General features: G+C 36.6%; 1 protein-coding gene across 1 annotated transcript; it reads left to right on the top strand.

Annotated features, from left to right (window-relative positions):
- Positions 1–2,112: 2,112 nt before the first annotated feature.
- Positions 2,113–6,493, top strand: OVCA2 (OVCA2 serine hydrolase domain containing). The gene is made up of 2 exons (XM_053704593.1): positions 2,113–2,448; positions 5,802–6,493. Exons 1-2 carry the CDS (start codon positions 2,283–2,285, stop codon positions 6,314–6,316), a joined length of 681 nt encoding a protein of 226 aa, XP_053560568.1. The 5' UTR covers positions 2,113–2,282; the 3' UTR covers positions 6,317–6,493.
- The last annotated feature ends 10,346 nt before the right edge of the window (positions 6,494–16,839 follow it).

The following is a 16,839-nucleotide window of genomic DNA, read 5'->3' as shown; positions in this document are numbered from 1 at the left end:
GCAAGCCAGACCTGAAATGCTTTATACTTGAGAAGATACATTTTGGTATTAGCGGAGGGGATATGGAGAGATCCCTACTCCAGGCGGAGAGTAAGTGGATATTCCTCCTGAATTCACTACACCCCCGAGGATTAAACAAACAAATGATATATAGTTCCTTTCTGTAAAGTTACATTTCCCTCTCTATTAATTAAATTCTGAGTGAATTTTAAGATCAATACTTCCTTATACTAGTATGTGAATAGGCGATGATATGATAGGACAGTCTGAATAGGACTCCAAAATTATAAACTAAAACTGATATTACAATTTATGGTAATATTCATGAGCTATAACAAGCATCCTAAAAATTAATGAATACTTATTTACACCAAATAAATAACTATCTAGATACTAGAATAAAGCTATAATATTATATGTATATTATATTATATAGGCGTCCGCCTGTCTGTGAGTAGTCTGGAGATTATTATTTTTCATTTGTGCGCTCTCTGTTATAATACATTGGTAATTTTGGTAACGTTGGCATGTTTGGCTAAATCCTTAGTCACTGCAAGCCTAAACTTTTTTTTACAATAATTGCAAGTAAGATCTACTGAGAGATAGTCTGATAAGCCCCTTCCTGCATCCACCTTTGCTGGGTATCACTAAAACATAGTCAGTGGGTTATTAGGGATCTTTTTTATCTCAGTGGATATCTTGCACTGGGCTTCTGACAGTGTTGCAATTTGCTTGATGCTGTCTACTGAGAGCTGCTCTGATTATTGCTTTAAATAGACACAGCGTATTGTCTTAAATCCAGACTCCCCAACAGTGCTACTTTGTCTTTAAATTCTATGTGTTTTTTTATATTTATCCCATGTTGTGTATTGTAATATTTGCAAGTAAAAGTTGTAAAATGTTTTATCTTTGGCTCCCTTTTTGCCAATTTACCTATGTGTTTAAGTATGTGCCAGAGAGGGCACATATGTGCCCCTGTCCGCCGCAGCTCGCATCAGGCTATTTTGCACTCATGTGCAACACCATCCCCTGCCCGCGCACAGCCAATCACGTGCGGGCAGGAGCCGTCAATATCCCCGGTCGGACGAGACTGGGGAGATTGATATTTGCCACCTAAGAGGTGGTGAAAGGGTAGGGAAGCAGCGGTCTGATGTCCGCTGTTTGTTAAATACGGCGTGCAGGTTCTCTTGTGAGAACCTGCAGTAGTAGGCAGGTGAAAGCTTGCCGAAGAGGTTGATAAATCGACGCCAAAGGGGATTAGGCACGCCCCCCCCCAATCCGATTCCTGCTTTTGTCAAAGGGGGAGGCTGCAGGACGACGTATAAGGTAGGACGTTCCATGCCATTCTAACGGAGTTAAAGCCCAGGGCTGTTAGGACGGCATGAAACGTCCTAACAGCGTGAAGTGTTTAAATAACAAAAGTCTTAAAACTGATGGTAAATTTTAACATTCATGATATTATGAACCTTGCAATATTTTAACTGTATTATCATTCATTAATTGGAATTGAGGATGTGCTCAAGCCTCCAACAATACTTTATTTAATCATTATATTCTATAACCCCCACTGCAAAACTGTGTTTTTTCTTCAAGAGGTGATGTTTCCACCTCTTATCCGATAGCTGTGGTAGCCATACGGCACAGCGCAGCTATGAAACGGCATTTTTGTGTGTATGGAATGCCGTATGGCACAGCTACTGAATAAGAGGTGGAAACATCACCTCATAAAAGTTTTGTGGTGGGCGGCCAGATGGGGGTTATGGAATATAATGATTATCTAAATAAAATAATGTTGGTCTTCAATTCCAATTCATGAATGAAAGTACAGTAAAAATAATTGCATAATAGCCATTCATGAACATTCAAATTTACCATAACTTTAATGACAGAGTTCTGTTAAAAATAAAGTAAATAGATTGATTTTAATGTCAAAGAACATTAAAAGAAATTGCTCAGCTATTTTTTTGTTGGAGTGATACTGATCAATATTGTATATTAGAGAACAATGCAAACATTATGTTTACATTTCACTGACACCAACCAACCAACAATCCAAGTATACTTTACTTTCCCACAACCACGACACGCCCACTACACTGACACCGCCCCCCCCAAAAAAGAAACACTGGTAAACTCGCCGGAACTACCGGGAAGGGTGTATGCTGCGCCCATCATATTTCTAGAGGCACCACTGAAGTAAAGGGATTAATGTTGTTGACAGTGTTTCTCTATTATCATTAATAAGCATTGTCCTACGCTTCTTTACTTCCGGGTATAACAACATGGCGGCTCACAACAATGTGAAACCTGTTCTTCGATTATTAGCTTTACATGGCTACCGGCAAAACGAGCGGAGTTTTAGGGAAAAAACAGGAGCATTGCGAAAAATCCTGAAAGGCCGCGCAGAGATAATAAGTATTAGCGCTCCATTAATGGTACCTGAGCTCGGTAAGTATGGCGGTCATGTGATAGATCCCCGTATGGACACGTGAGTCGCATCTGTCATTCTCAAGTTATTCTTATTAGATTTAGTTTTTAATATGTCTATTAACCTCTTATATTAGTCGGTTTACACACCCCAGAACCGATTTCACGTGTATAAGGTTTTACTATAGAAGTCGTTTTATTTAAATAAAAAGTTATACACATTATGCCAAGGTCAAAGTAGCTTAACTTCATGTCTTTAAGCCACCATTTGGCACCTCTGCATTTTTACATGCCCAGCAATGTGATCGGATATGCGGTTCAATAAATTACAGATAGGATGATGGGTCAGTAAGTCTGTGACTATGTTGCGGTGAGTTCCTGCTGCTGCTCCCGCATGTACTTACTAACAAATTGCTGTAAAGATCCGTAAAGTGAATGTTCTACACATAAATACTTAAAACAGAATCAAATGTGAAAATAGCAGGCTAATGAGCAGTGCTATTCAAGGGATACAGCAGTTCTTTCCCCCCCCCCCTTCATATTCATAACAACATTACACAAGAGACCAAGAGTGATAATACATTGTGCTTTTTAGGTCCACACCTTTAAGAATGGAAGGCTATATGAAACCTGTATTAAAATTGTTTAATTTGTCTCTAAACTTCTGCTGACTGCCCCCTTTTTTCAGTTCTTTTGACAGACTTGCATTTTACATAAATAAAAAGAAAGAAGCACTCAACCTGGGAAAGGTCAATAGCATAATAGCTTGTTCTATGGCTAGTTACCACCCAAGAATCAGCCTCTTTTTGCTCAACATGTGCCTTTCACAGAGAAGAACTTTCCTGAAGCATATCTGTCTGATCCTGACTTCACAGTACAGTCCAGCCCCGAAATACCAGGAAATCCCTCTCCGAACGAGAGAAACAGCAAAAAAGACTTGCATTTTAGTCAATCAGTGCTCACTCCTAGGTCACTTCACGTGCATGAGCTCAATGTTATCTATATGACACACATGAACTTAGGCCCTCTAGTGGTAAAAAAAGACGGCATATGAACCTCCTAGGTTTAGCTTTTAACTAAGAATACCAAGTGAACAAAGCAAAATTAGTGATAAAAGTAAAATGGGAAGTTGTTTAAAATAACATGCCCTATTTAAATAATGAAAGTTTTTTTTTTTTTTTGGACTTGACTGTCCCTTTAGATTGCCAAATATTGTCAGGTTTTGCAAAGCCTTACCAGTCTAGGGATACATGTTTAATATATGAACCCAGACTCTGTTGTGGCAAATCAGAAGGCACATATAAACATGTTTGTGCACAGCTCTAAGTGGTGCCTATCAATCGCTGTACAGAATAATCCATTATGGATGTACGCATTGCTGAGGGAATGGAAAAAAGCATACTTTACAGGCAAAATAAATAGTGAATGCATAGGTTGTTTTTTTTTCTTATGCCTAAATGCCAAATTTAACATTTTATTTTAGTATTTTTTCACTTTAACAATTTGTTGTCCCTTTTGCCCCTTCTGATGGAATGCAAACACATTAATATGTGCAGTGACTTGTCATTCTGAGTTTTTGATTCTTTAAAAAGAGAGATTTTGTTTTCAGGGTTTAGTGCTATCTGCGCTTTCACAGCTCTGTTAATTAAACTAGGATTATAAACCTGATATAAAGAGATTCTTAAATCTTGACATTGGAGTTTCCATACACTTAGATTCTAAAGAATGAAATATATGGCAAGCATCTTGTAATTTATTTTAAATTTTACTTAAAGGGACAGTCAATACTAAAATTGTTATTATTTAAAAAGATAGATAACGCCTTTACTACTCATTCCCCAGCTTTGCACAACCAACATTGTTATATAATATACTTTATAACATTTAAACCTCTAAATTTCTGCCTATTTCTAAGCCACTACAGACAGCCTCTTATCGCATGCTTTTTTCTATTTGCTTTTTACAACAAGAGACTGCTAGTTCACGTGGGCCATATAGATAACATTGGGCTTGATTTATCATGCTATGGCGGACAGGGGCGTACATATGCGCCCCTGTCTGCTGCACCTCGCCTATGGCGGACTGAATTACGCTGGTGGAATACAGCATGGCACAAGAACACTATTTTGCGCCCTTATGCAATGCTGCCTGCACACAGCCAGTCACTAATTGGCTAAAATGCAAGTTAATAGATAATAAATAAAAAGTCATGTGATCAGGGGGCTGTCGGAAGATGCTTAGATACAAGGTAATCACAGAGGTATAAATTGTATTAATATAACAGTGTTGGTTATGCAAAACTGGGGAATAGGTAATAAATCTTTTTAAAACCATAAAAATGATATTGTAGACTGTCCCTTTTAACTTGTTCTGAAGATTGCCTTACCACTAACAGCAAAGAGTTTTTTTTGCAAGTCTCTGCCCATCAGTGAGATTGCTGAAATCTCTTAGGAAATAGACAACCTTTAAAATGCTTTATCCAACAAATTATCCAATTTGTAGATTTTTATTTACATTAAGAGTATATTTTAACCATTTTTTTTACAATGTGATATCAGTATACATTTAAGTGAACAAATGGCATACTCTGATTTGTTAGAGCATGTAATATTAACATTAGCAAAGCTGCTGGACTATGTTTAACCCCTGTAATGGGGTGAAACAAATAGACTGCTGATCATTTGGTTAGCTGCAGTTTCAGCTCAGGATCACAACTGTATTCAACCCTTTTGCAGGGGCTAAACAGACTGCAGCGTTGCTAGCAATAAAATGCGCTAACAAATTAGAGAATGTTTTGTGCCCCCCAACCCTAGAATGGCCCTTTTAAAGATAAAGCAGGAAAATAATGATATAGATCAAACCGCCCGTTTCTATCTTAGTCATCAGATGAGGCTGTGATTGTTTTTTTCAGATTCCAGTGCAGACTGGATATGTGGAAACCAAGCAAAGCCTGTATAATCATTATCTACTTTGATTTTTTTTTTTTTTTTTTTTTAAGGGATATGAAACCCAAAAAGAATATTTCATGACTTAGGTAGAGCATACCATTTTAAACAACTTTACAATGTACTTATATTATTTAATTTGCTTCCTTCTTTTGTTATCCTTTGCTGAAAGGTTGATATAGGTAAGCTCAGAAGCAGCAAATAACCTAGGTTCTTGCTGCTGATTGGTGGCTGCATATACTGTATATACCGATTGTCATTGTGTTCAATTAGAAACTAGTAGTGCATTGCTACTCCTTGAACCAATGATACCATGTAAATTAAGCAAATTTGATAATAGAAGTAAACTGAAAAGTTGTTTAAAGTTGTATGAGTTTCATGTCCCTTTAAGTGTTATAATAGACACTAATAAGTCTTTCTTCCTATTAGATGCATGTGCTGACAATGCAAGTCCAGACTCCATCCAGGATGAGCCTAGAGGATGGTGGTTTTCAAACCCTCACAAGAAAAGTTTTGATGCCATGGAAGAGACTAAGTCCTGTTCAGGGCTTGAGGAGTCCCTGCAGTACATTGCTAAAACCTTTTCTGAGCTTGGACCCTTCAGTGGCATTTTAGGATTCAGCCAAGGAGCTGCTTTGGTGGCTATGTTGTGTGGCCTCAAGCAGAAAGGAGATCCTCGCTTCCAGTTTGACTTTGCCATTCTGATTGCTGGATTTAAAAGCTGTTCATGCGAACATAAGGAGTATTACCAGGATATCATCACAGTTCCATCACTTCATATATATGGAGATACTGACCGTGTTATCCCAGGCAACATGAGCCAAGAGCTTGCCTCTTATTTTCAGAATCCAGTTATACTCACACATGTGGGGGGACATTTTGTACCAGCATCAGCAGCTCAGAAAAAAGTATACATAGAGTTTCTGAACAGATACAGTGAATAAACTTATGGTGGACTGGATATTTCAATGTGGTGTTTTATGCATTTCACACTATAGACATTAAATGTGCAGTTTGTCTTCAGAGGAATGACTATAGCTTTAGGGTAATATTTCAGCCAGTAAAATAAATGTGCTGTTTTCTTTAGCAACACTAAATAACATGAGCTGTGAAAAAGGTTATTAACCTGTGCTGTGCTAAATGTGTACTGTGTATGAGGCATTTAGATATTCTAAACATTAATGCATCCCAGGGCTGTCATTTGAATCTTCAGGCAAGCTTCATCAACTGATGTTTCACTTATTTGCTGGCATCCCATATACATCTGCCTTGCCCTAGGACCCCCTCTTTCACAGCCAAGGATGGGCCACACTTCAAATATTATCACATCCTTCTCAAGCTCTGCCTTGCAAGCAAATCTAATGCGGCTTCCCCACCCCCTCTCTAAAAGCTTATTTAAAGGTTCATTTCCCCATGGCAATTAAAAACCTGAATGTTAAATGTCAACAGTGTACGACCTACTGATGTGAAAAATGAAAGCAATTTTTTGATGGACTACATCTTAACCCATTATGTATATAATTATATATATATATATATATATATATATATATATATATATATATATATATATATATATATATATATATATATATATATATATAAAGAAAATGAAAAACCTTACTATAGTTTACTAGTCTGTGACTAAATGTTACTAGCCAGGAGAAAAAAATCTGCTAGTTCACTGTTAATTTTTATATATATATATATATATATATATATATATATATATATAAAAATAATAACTCATTGTGTAGTTCATTAACAAATCTAGACAGGCCCAGAGGCTTGTTTTCCCACAGAAAACCTGAATTACTTTGTTTCCAATACAGCAAAGGATTCTGGGTAAGATATGCACATTAAGTACACAATGACACACCTTTTTACTTCAGTCTGCTTTTCAGCAGGTTCCCTTTACGCCAAAGTATCGCTGTTCACACAGCATATAAACTTAGCTAGGGTTAGTGCAGTGATTCATAACCATACCAGGACAGACTGTTTCGTGGTTTTTGCCACTCATCAGCTGGGAGAAGGTTAGAATCACTGCTGGGTGAAGTTGATTCCAGGCAGAATAAAACAACATTTTAAATTAGGGGGAGATAAAAGGCGAGTTTAAAATCCTCCACTACGCACAAAATATAGAAAAAATAACTCATTGTGTAGTTCATTAACAAATCTAGACAGGCCCAGAGGCTTGTTTTCCCACAGAAAACCTCTGAATTACATTGTTTCCAATGCAGCAAAGGATTCTGGGTAAGATATGCACATTAAGTACACAATGACACACCTTTTTACTTCAGTCTGCTTTTCAGCAGGTTCCCTTTACGCCAAAGTATCGCTGTTCACACAGCTTATAAACTTAGCTAGGGTTAGTGCAGTGATTCATAACCATCCTATATTATCCTATATGTATATACATACACAGGTAGCCCTCAGTTTACGCCGGGGTTAGGTTCCAGAAGGAATGGTTGTAAATTGAAACCCAGTTTATAATGTAAGTCAAGGGGAAGTGAGGGAGATAGGTTCCAGGCCCCTCTCAAAATTGTCATAAGTAACACCTAATACATTATTTTTAAAGCTTTGAAATTAAGATTTTAAATGCTAAACCGCATTATAAACCTAATAAACTAATCACACAACACAGAATATATAATTAAACTAAGTTAAATTGACAAAAACATTTGCTAAACAGCATTATAAACCTAATAAAATAATCACACAACACAGAATATATAATTAAACTAAGTTAAATTGACAAAAACATTTGCTAAACAGCATTATACACAACACAGACTTCACTTGCATTTTTCTGCAAACAGTTCTTTCTATGCATTCTAATCTGGACTGATTTATAGACAGGATGATCTTGTTCCTTTGAAATCTGCTCGATAGCTCAGGTCTGGTTACACTGATTAATTTCAGCTTGCTTGGCTTTGCTGCAACACAAGCGGACAGCTCTACCTACTGGCTATTGTAATAAATGCACTGCTTCTCAATGCTTTTCAAAAGCAGTCACATGACTGGATAAAAGGTTGTTATTCTGAAACGGTGTAAATTGAACCGTTGTAAAACAAGGGCCACCTGTGTGTGTGTGTATATATATATATATATATATATATATATATATATATATATATATATATACACGCATACATTTACCTACACACACACACACACGTAGAAGTTGACAAGAGAAATGGAGAAAGCTAGAAAATGTGTCTTGCGAAACTTATTCTGCAGCAAACAAAATAAATACTACTTTTATGTAAAATCAATATGCCTAGTGATTTTCTACAGAGAACCCTTGTGTGGCCTTTTCCTTTGCCACTATCTCTTATATCCTATATGGCTTTGTAGTGTCCATAGTGCTACATTTCTTTTTATTTCTTTACCAGATACTTTATCATCAATTTACAGAAAAAAAGTATTTAGAACAAATAAATATCAATCTGGTTATGTTGCTAGGATCTCTTGTTTAGCGCCCATGCATTTTGGCAAGTCTTCAGAATACAATGAATCCGAGATACCAAGCTATTAAAATCTGCAGTGACTGTGTTATAAAATTAGTCTGTTTAGTCAAGAAATAGATGAGGTTTACGAAGGTGCTACATGACTCACATTCAGCTATTACGTCAATAAAGAAAATCACATAATCTGATGCCGTAATTGATATATTTTTTTCTTAGACATGAATTTGATTTTTTTTTTACCTCCAAATAAGCATTAAAATATGGATGAACACTTTTTTTTTGTTCAACATTATTGGTTAGATCAGTGTTTTTCAACCAGTGTGCCGTTAGAGATCCTCAGGTGTGCCACGGCAGACTGGCAACAGTGTGACATATTATTTAAACTTTGCTTGTTTTTTTACTCCCAGTGCAGGGGTAGTTTGTAGGAGGCATGGCATAACAGCACAATACATACAGTATGTGTGTGTATGTGTATATATATATGCTGTATTAGGCTACAATGTGTGATTTTTTTTAAATTTTGGGATGGTGGTGTGCCACAGGATTTTTTAATGTAAAAAAGTGTGCCACGGCAAAAAAAAGGTTAAAAATCACCGGGTTAGATTGTATGATTATTGGAGTTTTAAACAGTGACCACTTTTTGGAGATATTGGTCCACATTTATGAAGCCATCAATTTTAGTTGATTTCAGAACAGATACGTTGCAGCTACGGCGTATCCAAATCTCACACAGAGTTTTATATGTATGTATATATACATTTATATATAGAGTATGTTAGCGTCCTGTAAAATCAAGTGATGGGATGATAAAGTTGAAGGCACATTTGGTGATACCATCAAAAAAAGGGATTTGTTTTTTTTTTTTCTTTCATTGGTTTTCGTAAATTTCAGAGACAGCAGTTTGCCTTGTTTTATTCAGTGGAAATATTATTGTTTTTATGTTATTTTTCACAAATATCTTATTTCTTAAAACATTGAAAAGATGCTGTGTTGTCCCAAATAGACCGTTTTAATTTATACAGGTGGCCCTCGTTTTACAACGGTTCAATTTACACCGTTTCAGAATAACAACCTTTTTTCCCAGTCATGTGACTGCTATTGAAAAGCATTGAGAAGCAGTGCATTTATTAAAATAGCCAGTAGGTGGAGCTGTCCGCTTGTGTTGCAGCAAAGTCAAGCAAGCTGCAATTAATCAGTTTAACCAGACCTGAGCTATCGAGCAGATTTCAAAGGAACAAGATCTTCCAGTCTATAAATCAGTCCAGATTGGAATGCATAGAAAGAACTGTTTGCAGAAAAATTCAAGTGGAGTCTGTGTTGTGTGATTATTTTATTAGGTTTATAATGCTGTTTAGCAAATGTTTTTGATCATTTAACTTAGTTTAATTATATATTCTGTGTTGTGTGATTATTTTTTTAGGTTTATAATGCAGTTTAGCATTTAAAGTCTTCATTTCAAAGCTTTAAAAATAATGTATTAGGTGTTACTTATGACAATTTTGAGAGGGGCCTGGAACCTATCTCCCTCACTTCCTATTGACTTACATTATAAACTGGGTTTCAATTTACAACGGTTTCGATTTACAACCATTGCTTCTGGAACCTAACCCCGGCGTAAACTGAGGGCTACCTGTACTTCATTAAAGGAACATAAAAAGGCAAAACAAAAATTCTGATAAATGTTAAAGCATTTTATTGTTGCACAGTTGTTGGCATATAACTGTGTATTAACACCTGCAAATGGGTTAAACACGTAGTTAAAGTCAGCTCCAGAGCAGTGATGCATTACTGGGAGCTAGCTGAACACAACTTGAGTCTGATGCTAAAATATTTGCAGACATAGAGAAGAAAAATGCAGAATCATGTGAGTTGTTTTTTTTTTTGCATTAAGTTGTTAGAATTTTGGTTGTAATGTACAGGGGTTGAACAAAATTACGTGAACACTATTTTTAAAGGTTTTAATATTTGTGCAGGCTACAGTAAAAAAAAAATGTGATTATATTTTCATTGTCTATATTCTCTACGTTGTATGCCAGTACACGTTGTGTTTAGCTTTCTCTGAAATGGGTGACTTATCAGACTTCCTAAAAGGACAAATCGTGGGGCTTCTGTTTAGCAGTAGCGTCCGTAACTATAATAACCAAATTTTTTGGTGTTTCAAGAGCAACAGTCTCCATTGTTATAGCTGTATACAAACCATGGCAAGATGTCATCTGTGAAAACTAAAAATTGAATGATAGGGACCGTTGAACACAAACAAGGATTGTGTCCATACAACACAGAACTAATTTAGCAGAGGAAATCAATATCCACCTCTTTTTCACAAAAACAGTCCACAGAGACACAAATACTAGAATGTGAAAAAGATGTCATGGTAATTAAACCTGGACAGCTGAAGACTGGAAAGGATTTGTATGGTCTGAGTTATCATTTACATTATTCCTAATGGCAGGTCGGGTCTATGTATGGAGAATCCCCAGTTCCAACTGTCAAACATTAGGGTGGATCTGGGAAGATTTGGGTGGCCATATCTTGGTATTCAGTTGGCCCCATCATCACCCTTAATGGTCGAATTACTGGCAGCAAGTATTTGGACATTCTAGATGATCAGGTGCATCCTATGGTACAAATGTAGTTTTCCAACAATTATACTATTTTTCAAGATGAAAATGCACCTGTATACACAGCCAGAACAGTTCAGACTTGGTATAAGGACCGCCAAGATGAAATTCTAACATCTGCCCTGACTCAGTTACCTGTCTTGAATATCATCAAACTACTGTGGGCAATTTATTAATAAAGAAATAACGCATATTTCTTATGTGTTCACATTATTTTGTCTAACCCCTCTAGGTGTCTCCTCCACATCCAGAACTCTGCATAGTGAGATAAACAGCTCTCAAGCTAAAATGTACCCTTCTAAAATTCTTTGAGTTTACTGACAAGACTTCTTAGATAATCAGAGACCTGGACCCTTGTGAGCCAAAGTCAGGAGATAAATGTGTGTAGTTAGCTTTTTAAGAACTTCATTGCTGCACTGGATCTGATTTAAAGGTTAAACACTAAATACATTTAATATCCATGGGTGCTGCCATGATGACTATAATGTAGTATACTGTAAAAACTATACTTTTATGTAGTAGCAACTACAAGCCTGCATGCAACTGAAATTCGTTTAAAAAATAAGCCATAGATTCATCAGGCTCTCGCGATAAGCACAACACTATAATTACTCTGCTCCTTTCAATTCTCCAGCTCCCAACAAGAAACGGGCCGGAAATCACCCCATTTTAAGAGCACTGGTGGAGGTGCTTATGAGTAAACTATTGCTGGGACTTATAGTTCCCAATAGTAATGGCTAGCACAGCTGTCAGCGATGCATTCTCATATAACTAGGCTGAGAACTACTTTAACATTGCTGTGCACAATTTATTTTCTTCACAGTATTGTTTGGGCAGTAACCTTTTTTTTAAATTAGTGCACTACCTACCACTTTGGACATTTCACAATGGATGAGAATGAGTCTTTCTTTCTCTTACAAAATACATATTATGTATGTTAACCATCAGCACTTCACTAGCACATTTATCAGGTAGGTGAGCAGATGGACAGATGTGAAAATGTGTGGAGGTTCGGGATTACATCATTTATTTGCTGCCCAACCTTTCAGTGTTCACTGGCTGCATGCACTGTTTGGTAACTAACCACCAGTGAAAGGATCACACTAAACTAAGCTAAAAGGATTTCATAAATCCCAGACAACTCTTTTCAACATATTAAATGTGAGCAAACCACACATGATTTATACTGCCATCTTGGATGACATTGGCAAACCGCTTCACCAAGCAGACACACACTTCTCGCTCATTCAATTAAAGCTAAACAAATAATAAGCACTTTCACACTAATAGAAATGAGTAAAATCAATATACAGATAATGCCCTGTTCAAATCTCTTAAAAAGACACATTAAATCTTCACTTGTTCTTTATTTGTAATAAAATGTGATTAGTCCAGGTATGAACAAAATTAGTATGTTTTTTTAACAAATATATATATATATATATATATATATATATATATATTTTATCTAATTAAAGATGCGAAACGTAAACAGGAAAGGCAAACAATAAGATAGAGATCCATAAGAATAAATAGCATATTAAATTGTAACTGGTGCTGTTTGAACTTGAGTAAGACCATCTTCCAAATAATGACTAAAGTGTCCAAAAAGATTCACCCACTGTAGCAGAATCATACATGTACGGCACAGAAGTTACAATGTGATAAGATGTTACAAATACAAAGTAATTGTAATCTGAAAACAAAAAATTGCCTTTAAGAATCAGAGAACAATAAGAAAAAAGAAAGGGGGAGGGAAAGGGGAGAAATAAGAAGGATAAGGAGAATAAACAAAATATATAAGATGTAAACAAAGGAAACATGAACAACTAGCAAAGGCATGTATATACACTTGTCACAGAAATGTACGTAGAAATCATAGTCATGCATCACATTAAAGGGACACTCAATAAAATTAAACTTTCATTATTCAGATAGAGCATGCAATTTTAAACAACTTTCCAATTTACTTCCATTAACTAAATGTGCTCAGTCTTTTTATATTTAAAGTTTTTGAGTCACCAGCTCCTACTGATCATGGGCAAGAATAAGTGTGTATGCATTTGTGAATGGCTGATGGCTGTCACATGGTACTGTATACATTTGTGATTGGCTGATGGCTGTCACATGGTACAGGGGGAGGGGAAAAATACATAACTTTTAAAATTGTCAGAAAAAAATCTACTACTCATTTGAAGTTCAGACTAAGTGCTATTGTATTGTCTTGATATCTTGCATTTGTTGATTATGCAAATCAACTGTGTTGACTGGTCCTTTAAAGGACCATTATGCAATAATAACTTCTAGCAGTTAATGTATACATGACCTGTTAATTAGTATATATGTTCCAACGTAATGAAAAAACATTATTCTTAAATAGGTAAATTAAAAATTTTCGCTTACAGTTTCACCGTTTGTTCGTCGCCGTAACGCTCCTCCTTCAGAGAAGAGCAGAGCTAACTAAGAGAATGCCAACGCCTACTGACCAATAAGGTTGAATATTCAAATTATCTTTTGGTTATTCCCCTTTCTCATTGAGCATGCGCCAGCCTTTGCGTGCACGGCATTCTTTTGCACATGCGCATTGAGTCCCAGACTGACGCGCACGGATAGGAAAATATATAAATACGGGTGTCATAAGCAGTGACCTGTCCAGTACTGTGCTCCCCAATAAGGCTGCAGAGACTGTGCACAGTCAGCATGACAGATACTATGCTGATGCTGCATGCAGGTGCTTCAGCAAGGGTCTGCACTGTAAATCAGCTCCCCCTAACGGTCTGTCATTCTCTCTGTAATTGCCTGCTCTTCTCAGCAATTTTAAATTTCAACTTTCTTGTGACTTTATGAGATTTATGTATGGGAGTGAAATCTAAAGTCACAAGATGAGAAGTACCGAAAGTTGAAATTTAAAAATGCTGTGCACACTATGGATTCCAAATGTGTAAGAATATGGACATCCTTCATATACAGTATATTTTTACTATGTACAGGAGGGATAGTAAAATCAGTCTGGCACACTGTAGGTAATAATCCTATACAGATTTAGTACAGGAGGGAGAGTAAGCACAGTCCGGCACTTTATGTAATCGGCCGATACAGATCTAGTAAAGGAGGGATGGTAAAATCAGTCCGGCACACTGTAGGTAATATGCTCCTCTATATACAATAGCAGCCTATAACAGATAAATAACCTTTTTCTTCTGACAGCTCTACGGTGAGAAGCATTTTATTGCGCTCTTCACAGTGGAGCTGTTGTCAACTCTAATGACAAGCATGGGAGCGCGCATAGGATCGCCGTGATCCTATGCTGAAGGAGAACTGACGTCACAGCTAATGGCACACATGCGCTCTACATGGAGTGTTCACAGAAGCGTGCATAGCCAGAGCGGCCAAATGTATTCATATACACAGAAACAATTTAGGCTGGGTAAGTTAAAAAAAAATGTGAACGTTCGGCTAGAAAAAAATTATAGTTATATTATGTTTCAAAAGCTCATTAGGGGTACACTACATGTTTGCAACATAATAAATCCAAAACCGAAAAAAAATATGGGTGTATAATGTCCCTTTAAGTACTGAAGCTCAACTGGTTTTGTCTAGAGAGTTGAATATTTGCAGTTATCTGAAAGTATTTTTTAAGCGGGCTTTCTGCTAAACCTGTCGTTACTGGGAGCTAACCTGTCCCAGGTTAAGATTCCCACAAGAATACCATATAGTAAAAGTCCAGTTTATTAACAGTGAAATAATAATACAGCTCAAGTGCAAAAGTATGCTGAAATTGTTCCTATTACATAGTCAAAGTAAGAGTAGTATTCTTCCAAAATCTAGGGATAAGGTGTTTGACGCTATTTAATGCTATCTGAAACAGTGCAATCTGTGCCTTTGAACTAAATTTAGGAATGATGTTAAACAAAAAGAGTAAATTATCTAGTGTAAGGTTACAACTGAGTATTAAACAGTGCCACCAAATATGGAGTGATGAACAAACTGCTTTGCATTTCCTCCAAAAGCGGCCAGACATACCCATAAAGAATTTTTTTTTAATTTTAGAGGAGTTAAATACAACCTAAGTAATGATTTATAGTTGGCCTCTAGACCAACATACAGAGCAAACAGTTTAAAAACAACATTCCAATTTACTTATATTACCAAATTTCCTTTGTTTTTGTATGATTTGCTGAAAAGTTACCTAGGTAGGTAGTATGCTGCAACATAGTGCCCTTGCAAAGGTATAACAATCATACAAAAGTGCTGCAGACAGGTGCACGCACCTGAGCTTCCCTCTCTGCTTTTCAACAAAGGATTCAAAAAGAACAAATAATTTTTCATAATATTAGTAAATTGGAAAGCTGTTTAAAATTGTATCATGAACGAACAAATTTCGAGTTTAATGTTCCTTTATGAACCATACATCTAAAATATTAAGAAAATAATAGATCTGGTGGAAGAGAAACAAGGTTGTATAAGTTGCTATTGAAAAAATCCAAAGGTAAAATATATTTGGAGAACAAAAAAGTCCAAGTGAACCAGCTTATATGTGACAAAGGCACATAAAAAAAAAAATCATTTTCCCCTATTGATTATTTTTGAATAATGACAGTATTAATTGATTTGGTAACTAAGTTGAAATTAAGGAAAACACAAATTCAGATCACTCTCCAATTACCTTAGAATTTACATGAGTCTAGATACAGGAACAATGATTTAAAAATTCAGAGATAGGGGGCGGAGCCTGACAGAGCACAGAGATTGCCGCATTTGTGTAGTGCTCCATCTAATTGAATGGAGGGACTTGCCACAACTCCTGCCTATCATCACTAAAAAAGGGAGAATACAAGCCCATGAAGCCAGCGTGATTAATTGGGCAGCTTGCTATGATCCGGAGCCGGGAAGATTGAGCCGCAATTAGAGAGGATAGCCGGGCTTGTGTGAGCGGAAACAACTGCCATTTTTAGAAAGCCGGGACTGAAACAAGAAGCCTACGCAGCACCATCCGGCTACCACAGTGAGACAGTTACGATCCGGCCACTAGCGGCAACAGTACCCGGAGCAGGCTATACCAATCTCTACCTCAAATATCAGCAGCATGGTACCGGTATGTTTCAGTGAACTGAGGTACTAAGCCCCAGAAAATAATTGTTTCAAGGGAGACTGCATTACAAAACAAAGTTATGGGATAAGCTCACATGGCACTACACTTCATACCCACACTAAATATATGGGGGGCAAAAATATATAGGTGCTCTGATCATCTCTGAAGAAAGGAAAAGGGATCCATGACTATATAACAATGAGATGACTGCTTAGCACCAAGCTTTACAAAGCGCATATTTTGCCTGAGATTACATAATTTGGTCTGGGACTTTGCCCCCATAA

This window comes from Bombina bombina, chromosome 3, assembly GCF_027579735.1.
Source record: "Bombina bombina isolate aBomBom1 chromosome 3, aBomBom1.pri, whole genome shotgun sequence".
Taxonomy (NCBI): Eukaryota; Metazoa; Chordata; class Amphibia; order Anura; family Bombinatoridae; genus Bombina; species Bombina bombina.
Note: the sequence above shows the minus strand (reverse complement) of the source record. Positions and strands in the feature narration are given on the sequence as shown.

Excerpts from the sequence above, each read along its gene's own strand:
- OVCA2 (XM_053704593.1), top strand. The coding sequence starts at position 2,283 with ATGGCGGCTCACAACAATGTGAAACCTGTTCTTCGATTATTAGCTTTA. Across the intron at positions 2,449-5,801 it reads ATTAATGGTACCTGAGCTCG|ATGCATGTGCTGACAATGCA; the intron begins GTAAGTATGGCG and ends TCTTCCTATTAG.